At 39.1% G+C, this 12,023-nt stretch overlaps 1 protein-coding gene across 4 annotated transcripts in view; it reads right to left on the bottom strand.

Annotated features, from left to right (window-relative positions):
• Positions 1-1,321: 1,321 nt before the first annotated feature.
• The window catches only part of NRG3 (neuregulin 3), a 1,067,441-nt gene continuing 1,056,739 nt past the window's right edge, over positions 1,322-12,023 (bottom strand). For 2 of the 4 annotated variants that reach the window (XM_057505850.1, XM_036883952.2), the window contains exons 8-10: positions 10,916-11,086; positions 5,676-5,747; positions 1,322-5,432 (exon numbers count right to left, since the gene is read on the bottom strand). In XM_057505850.1, the coding sequence (XP_057361833.1) occupies positions 4,925-5,432; positions 5,676-5,747; positions 10,916-11,086 (751 nt within the window). In that variant the 3' untranslated portion in view covers positions 1,322-4,924. The remainder of the gene's footprint in view (positions 5,433-5,675; positions 5,748-10,915; positions 11,087-12,023) is intronic. The other 2 variants (XM_036883956.2, XM_036883955.2) reach the window with 1 other exon arrangement.

The following is a 12,023-nucleotide window of genomic DNA, read 5'->3' on the forward strand; positions in this document are numbered from 1 at the left end:
CTTAAGTTTACTTTTAAAACAACCACAAAAGTGATCCTATTTCTCTATGGAAATAAGTGGAACATTATAAATATAAGTCTTATTCATAGATTGATATACAGGTTCCAATAATTTTTGAATCTTACAAGATGGACTTACAGCGATTAACTTTCCAAAGGGTTGTGTTAAAATGGTTGAATGACAAATGACGAGGTAAAGTCTGAGTTAGAATACAGGGTATTCAATTTGGAAGGAAACTGAAGATGAGCTAGAGCATTCTCCTTATCTCACAGATGAGGTCAGGGAGCTACTAACATGTATAGATAAGGTAGAAGCTTTCACAGAGATGATTCTCAATATAAAGATTTTCTAATTCATTTCCAACAATAAGAGATTGCTAACACACAATTAATTATTTCATAGGCAATGATACACGTGCAATCAATACAGAGATTTATGACAAAAAGTTATCAAAGTACAAGATGCCTGCTCTCTGTTTTATCAAGATTGTATTTGTTCACCTCTGCTATTATCTTCCCACCTCCACTGGGGTATCCAACATTTTCCTAGAGTAATGTTGGGTATTTACCCAGAGTAATGTTGGTAAAGGTGGGTATCCATCCCACTTGACTTCACCTCAGCTCTTCACTACAGCTCAGTGGACACAAGAAAGGCACCTATTTAGGCACCTTTGGGAGAAGCTATGGTTAAATTTGTAAAAACTATGTTTTAAACCATTATACACTATAGGGACAGCAGTCATAGACATTCATAGTTTAATCTTCATTCTTAAAAGATAATCTAGCAGAGATTTTATTCCAGGTTCTTGTGTATTTTCCAACCAAAGGGCATTTCTGCATATCTAAGAAACAGAAAGAACTGAAAAATGCCCATATTATCTAAATGTTGCCAAGCTGGCACATCTCTAAATAATTTGATTTCATTGGTATTCTATGGGGCAAACACTTTAATATACATATATTTTATATATACACATGTTTATATATGTATATGTGTGTATGTGTGTGTGGTCACAGGAGAAAATAGATTATTATAAGAACAACAACATGGATCTTAAGGAATAAATTTCTTCCTTCACCTTCACTATTTCTTTAAAAGGGAAAGAAAAAACAAAGAGGAAGAGATAAAGCTTATTTAAAGGCATCATTTCCTACCACATGTTGGGATGCATTTAAAACTGAGAAGAGTCCAGAAATATTGTGCTGGTCTTTCCTGGATGTTTAAATTTCTGAAGACTAAAGTACAAATACAGTAGAGACATGTTACCATCAAATATGTTGCAATGAAGCTATACAATTGAATAATAAAAAAGTATTTTTTATATATAAAATGTTTCCCAGATTCTAAAAGGTCAAATAAAAATCCCACCCCTCCTGCTGTGTTCCTAGGTTTACTAAATACTCATATGTGAAATGTTTCACAGCGCATGTCTCAGGGCCCTATTTTCAAGTTTACAGGGCTGGAATCCAAGGAACACCCATAGCCCCTCACTCAGAGAGGCATGGTTTCCTATAGCACCATGCTGCAGAATTGGTGTGAACGACTGCTGCCATACATCAAGCATGTTTGGTGGAGACCTGGTTATTGACAGGCCTTAGCCATGGTCACCAGGGACCTTGCTCAAATTGTAGCTGTCTTTAATCTGGAAGCCAGTGAGAATTCTCTTGAAGTCTGCTTGACCCTTCTCTTCTCTTTTTGGTAGGTCTGATAGGTTACTATCAAAACAGATGAATGTGTGAAGTCCTAAAAAACAGCACTGTTCCTTCTCCAGAAGACTTAGAAGAATATTGCTACTTAGACATGATGTAAATCATAGGAGATGTGATAGAGTCACAAATATTTAGTCCTTAACCCATAGCAAGGTCGATATTGGACTAGAGTGTAAAACATAGAGCACTTAATAATGTACATAGAAAATGAGGAAGAAAATTGAATGCCAGTTCTCCAGCATGATTTTTGCTATTTCTCTTTAGAATACAATTGGTCGTGTATTTTGAACAGCAGGGTTCCATAGCAGTCACTGGCAAATTAAAATAACATATGCTTTATAAAAAAAGACATATCAGAAAGTGATCCAGAGTAAAAAAATAACGGATGACATTCATTCTTCAGTAAATAATGAATATGCAAATTCACTTAAACACAAATCTCCAAATAATCTATTCACATAATAAAGACAAGGAAAATGAAGCAAAATTAAAAGCGTCTTGTAGAAAGAAGCACTTCTCTGTAGGCACATGAGCTTGAAGGACAAGGTACCGATGGCTCCATGTGTCTGCCATGTTAGATCAACTGTGGAAGTCTTGATGCTATCAGCACTTGTCAGTTGGTGCCCAAAGATGTGCACTTTGGGCTTGGACCCTTTTCACAGGAGAGTTTCATATTCCAAAAGGAGACAAATGACCACTGAAATTAACCTTTAATATTTGTTCTTGTTGGGGGATTTTGTCTTGGCTATCATTTAGGAAGTAACTAGATCTCTAATCTTTACATTAGACTGCCAGTAAATTTGCTTAATGTTCATGCTCTTCAGAATGCACAAGGGTGTTTATAATCACATAATATATGATTCTCCTTTAAAAAATAATAAGGGGTTGGATCAGGACTCAAGTTGATAGAAAATCTTCAGTCTCTTTTTAGTAAATCATATATTAATTAACTGACTATATACTCAGTTAATTACAGAGTATATATTATAACCTTCTACTCAGGTGAATTCTGTATAAATCCTTTAGATAAGCAACAGGTAACATTTCTGTGAAAAAAACTCTAAAAACAAGATTGACTTCAACAGACTTGCGAGGCCTTTCAGTTAATGTTTGATAATTGTGACAAATTTCAACACAATAACGTGTCGGATATGCACCTAATGGGGGTTCATATATCTGTTAATTAGGAGCATCTTCCAAAAAATTTTCCAATGATACAATATTTTTTAAATGAGAATTAGATGACTTAGATATTTAAAATTAAACATAATCTTTTAAAAGTCTAACAATGTTGCCTCTATATTCAAAACAACAGAACAATAATAGAACAACCAATGAATACCACAAACCTTTTGTTACATGCAAAATGCATTTCTACCAAAGCATGTTCAACATTAGAGACCTTGACTTTCCACTAAACAGTATTGGTAAGAACACCATGTTCTTTCTTTTCCCTGCTGGCATTATGTCTGTTAGTAAAGAAGGTTCTCAAAGAGCAATTTGCTGTGTATTTTCAACAGAAACAACTTAAACTCAAATAAGAACTGTATATTTTCAATATTTGATTTAGAAATAGTTACATTCCCTTTGAATGGGATGTGAATCTTGCACAAGGAAATTTTAATCAAGGTTTTCCCAGACTGCAGTAAAAGAATCTGTTATATACTTTCAAATACTGTGCCTTTTTATTTAAAACAGTGTAAACATAACAACTCAACACCACCAATAACTGGAAAAAGACTGGTTATGTGAACACTAATTTCCTTGAAATGCCCCATGAAAGTAAGGATAAAGAAAACAGACAGATCTTCAGGAGAAGTTTCAGTTCACCTTAGCAGTGGTAAAAATATTGCTTTATTCCAAATGAACATACAACACAGTTTACTGTTCTTTTGGGGGCTTTCTCTGAACTGAATAGTCTGGGCTTTGTGATTTCATTAATTTATTCCTTTCGTATTAACCAGAGAAGCCATGTCTTGGTCCACACTCGGTAGACTTGCTACAAAATAAATAATAATGAGGATGACGAGAAAGCAAGGGTGTCAGTTTGATAACTAATTTGTGTAAATCACTTAAGTATGAAGGATTCGAAATAAACATACATCCTCAACTCACCCTGGTATCATTAATGAGCCAACAGTTGTTCCTTTCAAAAGTATTCACATCAGAAAGTGGTCCTGACATTGTCAAGAGTTTTATAGGACCCCACCATGCAAGTGACTTGGATTTAAAACTAACTGGACTTTATACTTAACGGAAAAATTTGAAGTGAACAGATTTAAGAGGGAATTTTTTTTTTCTGAATATTAGATTCCCTGATGTTTCAGAACAAATTTCAGCAAGCTTAATATGCACACACATGCACACACATACGCACAATGACCACATGTGCATACAGCATACCAGTGCTCAAGTGAGCAAGCACACAGACACACACACTTGCGCACACACACACACACGGGCACACGGACCGAGAAGGGCTCCTCTGGAGCCCCTAAAAGATCTCAAAGAAATACATTTCTATTAGCATGATTTTAGTGACACGACATTGTGATATTTTTGTCTCTTTTTCTATAATAATTTCACACCTTCCTCTGAGATTCTGAGCCTTCAAATTTCAGAGGAAGCTGCACGTAAGAGTAGCTAAGATTGCCCCCGGTTCCCCCCTCTATCTGCTGCCCTCCTTCTCCTTCTGGAGTTTGTGTGCCATTCTTCAAAAATTAAATAAGGAACACTACATTTGTTGACATGACAAATCCTGTTATGAGGCTGTCGAGTGAATAGAAATTTAGGGGTGGGAACTGGCAAGCCAAATGGCAAGGGCTGCCTGCTCACTGGCACTTCCGCCCGCCGGAGACAGCTCATCTCTGAAACGGCTAACTGCCAGTGCTTTTTTATGAGGACACTGGCGCTGTGGGACTGAGGGTCTGAATTGCCCACATCTACTAAGAGCCAAAGAGAACGGTGTCGGGACTAACCGAAATTGTATTCAGAATTCTACCCAAAAGCTTGAGTTGTAAGCTTTATCCATCCTGAAACATTTCTTTCCCTTTAAAAAAATATTTTGTTAAAAAACAGTATGGTATGAGGGCGATAGACTATTTGGTTTCTTCTAAGTAGATGCTCTTAAATTAATGCATATAAATAATTTGTATTTAATTTCCTCTCTTTCCTGTTGAGCAAAGCACAGAATGCACAGATTCCTACATCTCAAGTCACTTGGTCACTGCAGAGTCTCTTTGTATTTCGTTTCTTAAGACAAATTGTGCCTCGCGTTCTGATTTGGCCATGGGACTCAGGGGGAGAAAGGCTGTGTTTTCACTCGCACTGTCTTCGGTTTCTACGCTGGCCAGTTCATAGTCTTCTGACCGTCTGGCATCAGTCAGAATTCGGATCTGCTCCTGGACAGTTTCTAGCAATATTTTCACTTCCTGTTGTTCTGTTATAAGACAATCGCTGACTGGAATACTCACATTGACAATATCAGTAGAGTAGGAGTTTTTGCACCATTTGATGCTTTTAACTTCAGAAATCCCTGGCATTTGCATGCAGGTTTCCTCCAGACCCATGGCAGGGATGATGGGCACAGAACTGGCCCTTGGAGATGAATATCCCATTAGGTCCTTTTGCTCCAAACTATTAAAATAGGAGTTTGTCTCTCTTGAAGGCAGTTGCATATTTATTGATGCATTTTGTTGGGTTTTTAAACCATTGGATGGATACCTGAAAAAAGAAACAAAGTGTGACCTATTTGGCTTTTTGCCTTGCTTCTTTAGAGCAAAATTCAGTCAACAAAGCACTTCCACATGCACCATCTCACTGAATTCTCACAGCAACCCCATGAGACGGATAATACGTTCCCAGTTAAACAGAGAAGTAAACTGAAGGTCAGATAGGTGAAGTGACTTGCCCAAGGTCACACAGAAAATAAGTGACAGACTGAGACTCAAACCCAGATCTTCTTACTTGAAGTCCAGGGATCTTTCAACACACCACAGCTGTATAGGCAGGTGGGATATAGTCTTCCTGACCTCTACCCTAGAATACAAAGTAAATGGGGATTGAGCAGGTAAGTGTGGCCGTGCCACAGTGACAAACAGGAAACCCATAACGGCATTACTCCACTCCATCAACTTGACCGCCCTCTCAGCCCGGGGTTAGTCCAGCAGACATGTTGTGGTCACACTAGCTGGAGGCAATCAGGAAGCCCGATATTAAGCATCAAGGTAATACAGTCCTGTTTTTCTGCTTTGCATTGACTTTAGGGGAACCAAATCCAATTTTCAGTGGCACTCTGCTCTGAAGGAACTGCCTCACTGCCTGAATGCTGAGCCTAAAAATGGGAATGGGAGACATACGATCCCTCTGCCTGCCCAGGAATGGGCATGCAGTGAGCTCCACAGGGGGCCTCTACCAATCTAGCAACTTTCCCTACGTGGTTTCTGGAGCTAAGCTACGTAGTTCATTGGTACATGCAGACAATTGACAAGAATGCCCACATGCCATTCTGTCTTTTAAGTATGCCAGAATCTGGCTTAGTGTCCATACTGCTTGTTCAGAGACAGCGAATTTTCCACTGCTTCTGAATTTTTCAGGGGCTGAAAGTGGTTCAGGTACAACATAGATTCACAGAAATGTGGCTTGGCATCTTGAACAGTAGTTTTTATTCTATTTCTCAAGTTATTTGTCCTTAACTTAAATGCTAAACATGAAAATTTAAGCATAATCTAAACATATCCACCCTCTATGCAGTCAATCTCATTCCCTTTGCCTTAAATTATAATGTAAATAAAATCATGTTTGTACAAGGGAAGAATAATTGCATTAAAGTGTGCTGCCTATTAAATAGAAATCTTTATTATAAGGACACGATGGGAACATTTTAGAGATATGTTTTTCCACCAGATGGTAAGAAAAGATGGGGAACAAATTAAAGTGTCTTTGTAGTCCCATGCTCCCTTACTCTGCCTAGTACAGAGTTGGCAAGTCAGTAAATCCTGATTGAATGGATGTACGAATACATGAACCAATCTTCAGGATAAACACTCCTTTTATATCCCAGTTAATATGCATTTCAAACATGGTAACAACAGATTATGTGTGCATAGTGCTTCAAAAAGCACTTGCACCTCTAATTACATCATTAAATTTTTAAAAAAACAGTGTGGTTTATCATTATCATCCTGCAATGGATGAATAAACTGGACTTAGGGGTGTTAACATGACTTTCCCCAAATTACACCTTCCGTAAGTAGCGGCAGAAGAAGTTAAACCCAAGTTGTCTTAATCGTTATTACCAAAGCCAGAAATGAGTGGGCATCCCACGGAGCCCTAGAACATCTTTTTGGGGATATAGATATGGTAACCTGTTCAAACTGCATAGCCAGTATCAGGAAATTCTCTGAGGAATCTTACTGTTTTCTCTTTAGATCAGACTGAAAATCTGATCCTAAAGGTGTGATCAATGAATCAATTTTAACAAGAAGAAAGCAGATGGGTTTCAGGTTTTTGTTCTGTCTCAGCACCATCTGGCTGGCATCAGACATACATTAGTATACATGAAGATATGGAGTATTTGCCTATCAGAGTCACCCATGGCACAGAGCCAAGAAATACTAATTAGGGTAATCATAGTCCACATAGATATCATCAGGGTATATCAGTGGGTAGAATCTAATAGTTGAAATATGATGATGACAGGTGCAAATTCTTATGCCAGGGTCTTTATTTTTGTAAATTTTTTAAATTTATTATTTATTATTTATTATTTGTAAAAATGTTAGTTAAAGGGGTAAATATCTGAGAGGATTTAGCCAACTGTAGCTTCAAGTCAACAATGTGGTGTGACTAAGAAGTGATCTAAGACAATTCCAGCCAAACTTGGAGCAGTCTTCTCATATGCCTAACTGCTGCACGCAGGCCTTGAATGAGAAAGAGGAACCGTGATTGACTTACACGTCACCTCACAAGGCAGGTGTGAGACGCGTGGCTGGCAATAACTGAAATCTAAAATGTCACCATACCATGGAGAAGTGCTTTGAACAATCAGAACTCTCCAAAATATGATTTTGTTCTGGATCAGATGTGATTTCAAGTGCCAACGCTATTACATGCTCTGGAATCTTAGGCAAATGGCAGCCTCACTTAAATTTTTTCACCAGTTAAAACAATCAGGTAGTAGTACCGACTGAAGGGGACTGGTCTGAGGACTAAGTGAAGCAATGCTTCTGCACTCTCCACCTGGGGCACACTAGTAGTCCTCACTTCCTTCCCTGAGGTGCTGCAGGTGTCCCAGTACCAGCATTTGAGTAAAGTTACATTGTAATTTCCAGAAGTGTAAGTGAGAGCTAAATTTCTAATATGCTTCTGGATTCGAAGACACGCAGAGTGCTCTGCCCTTTAAGAGAACACTGACTCTTCACAAGTGCGGTCCATGAGTTTGTCGCTCATTGACTGTAAAACACCAGGTAGAAGAACAGCCCTTCCCCGATTCTTCTCCAAGGAAATCGCACTTCACTTGTAACTACGTGAGTGGAAGCATCCTTTTAAAGATGAATGATTTCAACAGTTAGTCACTTGGTTTGGTTCCCAGGGATTCAGAGGTCAGGACAAAGCGTCTGTATTTCCCTAACGGGACCCTTAGACCCACTTCCTGGTGCACATGGCATTAGAATGAACTGGAAGGAGTCCAGTTTTTCGTCTGGAGCCATACAATAAGAGATTCTGTTTACACATCATGGTTCATGAATGTGATTTTCTCCCCATTCCTTTCCAGGTTTTGTGGTTTATTTAGTCAGAAAGGCCAGTATGCAATCTCAGTTCTTTTATATAGGATATGCCACATTGGACTTAGCTATGTAAACTCCGCTCTCTTTAGTATGTTCATCTATAAAACTGCTGCAGGATAAATGAACTATGTAAAGTTGTGAGGTAAGTGAGGTAGACGCTCAGCGTATTTGGATCCCTTCTACTTTGAAGATGACAATCTAACTTCCGTGGTTCTAATTCTTGCTGTCTAGCGTACGAATGTATTTGTGTGATTTGCTGGACCTAACTCTGTTCAAAGCTCTCTTAGCCATGGCTACGGTTGTGCCCGATTCAGCAATCAGAGAAAAGGCTCCTGCAGAATCTCCTCTCTGCCTCATTCCTTCCTCAGGCTTCCCTAAGCTGTGTGCTGGGGTCAAGCTGGATGGAAGCTAGTGTCGAGGAGAGAAGTCACATACACTAGGAGCCTAACTGGCAGACAGCGGCCACATGCTTGATAAACAAGCAGCAGATGGCTGATGGCTCTTGCAAATTCATTCACTCCCCCTCCAGGCTAGGGCCAGATTTGAAGAGAGCCTTTAGCTGTGAAATTCTATTACCAATCCCATTTCCAGTCCAGAGAGATGGTCAGTCCCCCAGGAGTGGAAAATAGCTGTTTTTCAAGAACTGAAAATGAGATTGCTCCCTGAGATTCATTGTGCTGAGCACACAGTGACTTATACTTAGAGTCACCATTTATCAACATCAGGTGCATATCACACACAGGAAAACACACGTGGCCAGCCAGCTGGAGAGAATATTCCAAACGCAGTGATGATTGAACCAAAATAAAACTACCACTATGCAGACAATAAGTGTAAGTCTACCAGGATGTAAAAGACACCGCAGTGTCTGAACATGCAATGGGAATCTCTGAGTCCCTGAAGAATAGGGTATGTATGGTTCAGGCCTGGCCTGACATAGCCTCAGAACATCCTTATAACTGGGCCAACATGGAACGATAGCCATTGCAGTGCCCAACAGAAAGGATAGTATAGGCTGGGTTCTCTCTCACAAATTCTCTGAACTTGATTTCACTTCACTTATTCTTACTCTAATAGTCACCCCAGCAGGAGGTGGGGTGGATATATATATTTATATATGTAATATGGCATATGCTGCAAATAATATATCTACATATTCCAAACTAATAGACATTATATATACAGAATATATATATTCTTAGCCAACAGACATAATTAGCAATTTAAGATTCACTACCAACAACTAGTGATTCAATAATTAGTGACTCAGGAAGAAAAGCAATTATGAAACATGATGAATTATAATTTTAGGCTAAGGGCAAGCCCCTATTTCTGTGATAGACCTCCTATGGCCCTTGCCTTCAGCTTGATACAGACAGTCTAGAAAAATCATCCAGGCCAAAGCAGCATCGAAACTTGGCCTGCCTCATCCAGGCGTACAAAACCTAGATGCAACAAGAACCTGACTTGAGTGAGGAAATGGGTTCCTGAAAGTTCTGGAGAAAGCCTGATTGCATTGCTCTTGACATTAATAATTCTATAAGAGTTCCTATGACAATAAATGCTACTTATACTTCTCTGCTTACTAAGTGTCAGGCACAAACTCTTTACACACATAATTTTTTAAAAACCTGCTCAATAACTCTCAGGAGGGCTGGTATTATTTTGTTCAACTTATAGATGAGAAAACTTAAGCTCAGATGGAAAACTTTCTCAAACGCATACCAATAGTGAGAGGCAAAGATGAGATTTGAACTCCACTCAGTTTAAGTAAGAGCTGTGATGTTTGAGCTTTTATGCCAATTAGGTAAATGGTGGCTAAAATTCATCCTACCCTCCACTCACCATGCCAGGAGCCCTCTGAGGGTCTGTGTCCACTCAGGGAAAGGACACCTTTTGCATTGCAAGGATGAGCAGCAGCCATGGTGCCCAAAGCCCACCTTTGGTACTTGCACCGTGAATGAACCCAACGATCTGAGTTCAGCAAGTTGTACTTCGACAGTGTGCTTTCAGCATTGACTGAGACCTATTACTCTTTAGGGTATTGTGCACAATACTGAGAATTAAGGAAATTTTCATAACTAAGGAGGAAGGAATACTTCAGTCCTCCTAAGACATCTCTGTATTTTAAAATCAAAGACAAATTCCCAGTTTTTTTTAGCAACTCTATAGTAACATAGTGCCTAGCCATCTACCCACTTACTTTCTTCCTAGTGCTCTATTTCTTGCCCATACAAATCTATTTTCATTGTACCTATTCTTTTAAGTTAGATTACCTTTTATGGAACAAAGGAAAGTAAGCATAAATAGCCAATTAATGATGAAATCAATGAATAAAACCCTAGGAACATAGTAACTCAATTTCAATTTACAGCTTTAATGACACCCTCCCCTAATTCCATTGTTTTTAAGACCTACCCTTGGCAAGGTATCGTCTCCTGGTCTGGGATCCTTGATTCTTCAAGTTGCTGATATGCTGGTCCCACGATTCCACCCAGCCTACTTCGAGGTGAAGGGGGTGTCCTTCTGAAGGCATTCCTGTGGGGCATACCACTCCTCTGCCCCGGGCTACAGCAAGAGGAGAGACTCCTGCCAGAGCAAAAGGAAACCAACAAATTGATCATAGCAATGCCCTCACAGGTGGCCATTCAGACTTCTAGCACTACATTGGCACCCCTGATGCTCAATATTCTGGGCAGGCTCCATTCATGACTGCATTATATCGGCTATGAAGGCATCAGAGGTGGCTGAATCCATTTTACCCTTGCAGAGACTGAGATCAGGAGAAGTTCCTGTGTTTCTGGCTTCCCACTTTGGAGCAATGGACTAAACTGCCCCTTTCTAGACACAAAAAAGAGGAGTATAAGGAACTTTCAAATTCCTGATTCCCAACTTCCTTCAGTATGCAAGTCATAGCGCTGTTTCTCTAATAAAAATAAAACTGGCTTTGTTATTAGACATTGACAGGAACTAAACACAGGAAGCCCTGAAGGGATTTATGGGAAAAATTTCACTTGTGTTAGTGGTAGAATAAACAAACCTTATTTAGCTGGCATTCTCTCCTTAACATATGTGTTAAATTCCAGCTTGTTATCCCAAACTTTCATCAGCTCAGAGAAACTAAATTTTCTTTCAAGTTTGCTTTTAACAAACATGTGGTTACATATTTCACTTGTCATACATACAAGTACGCAAATAATCATATGTTTACAGATGCCATCAAAAAGCAAAAAGGTCTAAGTGGGTATATGCCTTACGTGAGATCCTACAGAGTTCATGTTAAACAACGAAGAACGGACCTTTACCAAAAACAATTGCTAATTTGATTAATTACCTACTCCAAATCCATTCCCATTCCCCCTTCTCCACCCCGCCCCCCACCCCCCATCATTGAATTTACCCTACAGCCATGCAGATTGGTGAGGAGAACTTTGTTTCTTTGTGGATATTCTTTGCAGAGATGTCAGTGTATGTGGTCAAACTGATTCTGCAGTGTTCAGGTTTAGAATTTAGCAAATTTAGAATT

This window comes from Manis pentadactyla, chromosome 8, assembly GCF_030020395.1.
Source record: "Manis pentadactyla isolate mManPen7 chromosome 8, mManPen7.hap1, whole genome shotgun sequence".
Lineage (NCBI taxonomy): Eukaryota > Metazoa > Chordata > Mammalia > Pholidota > Manidae > Manis > Manis pentadactyla.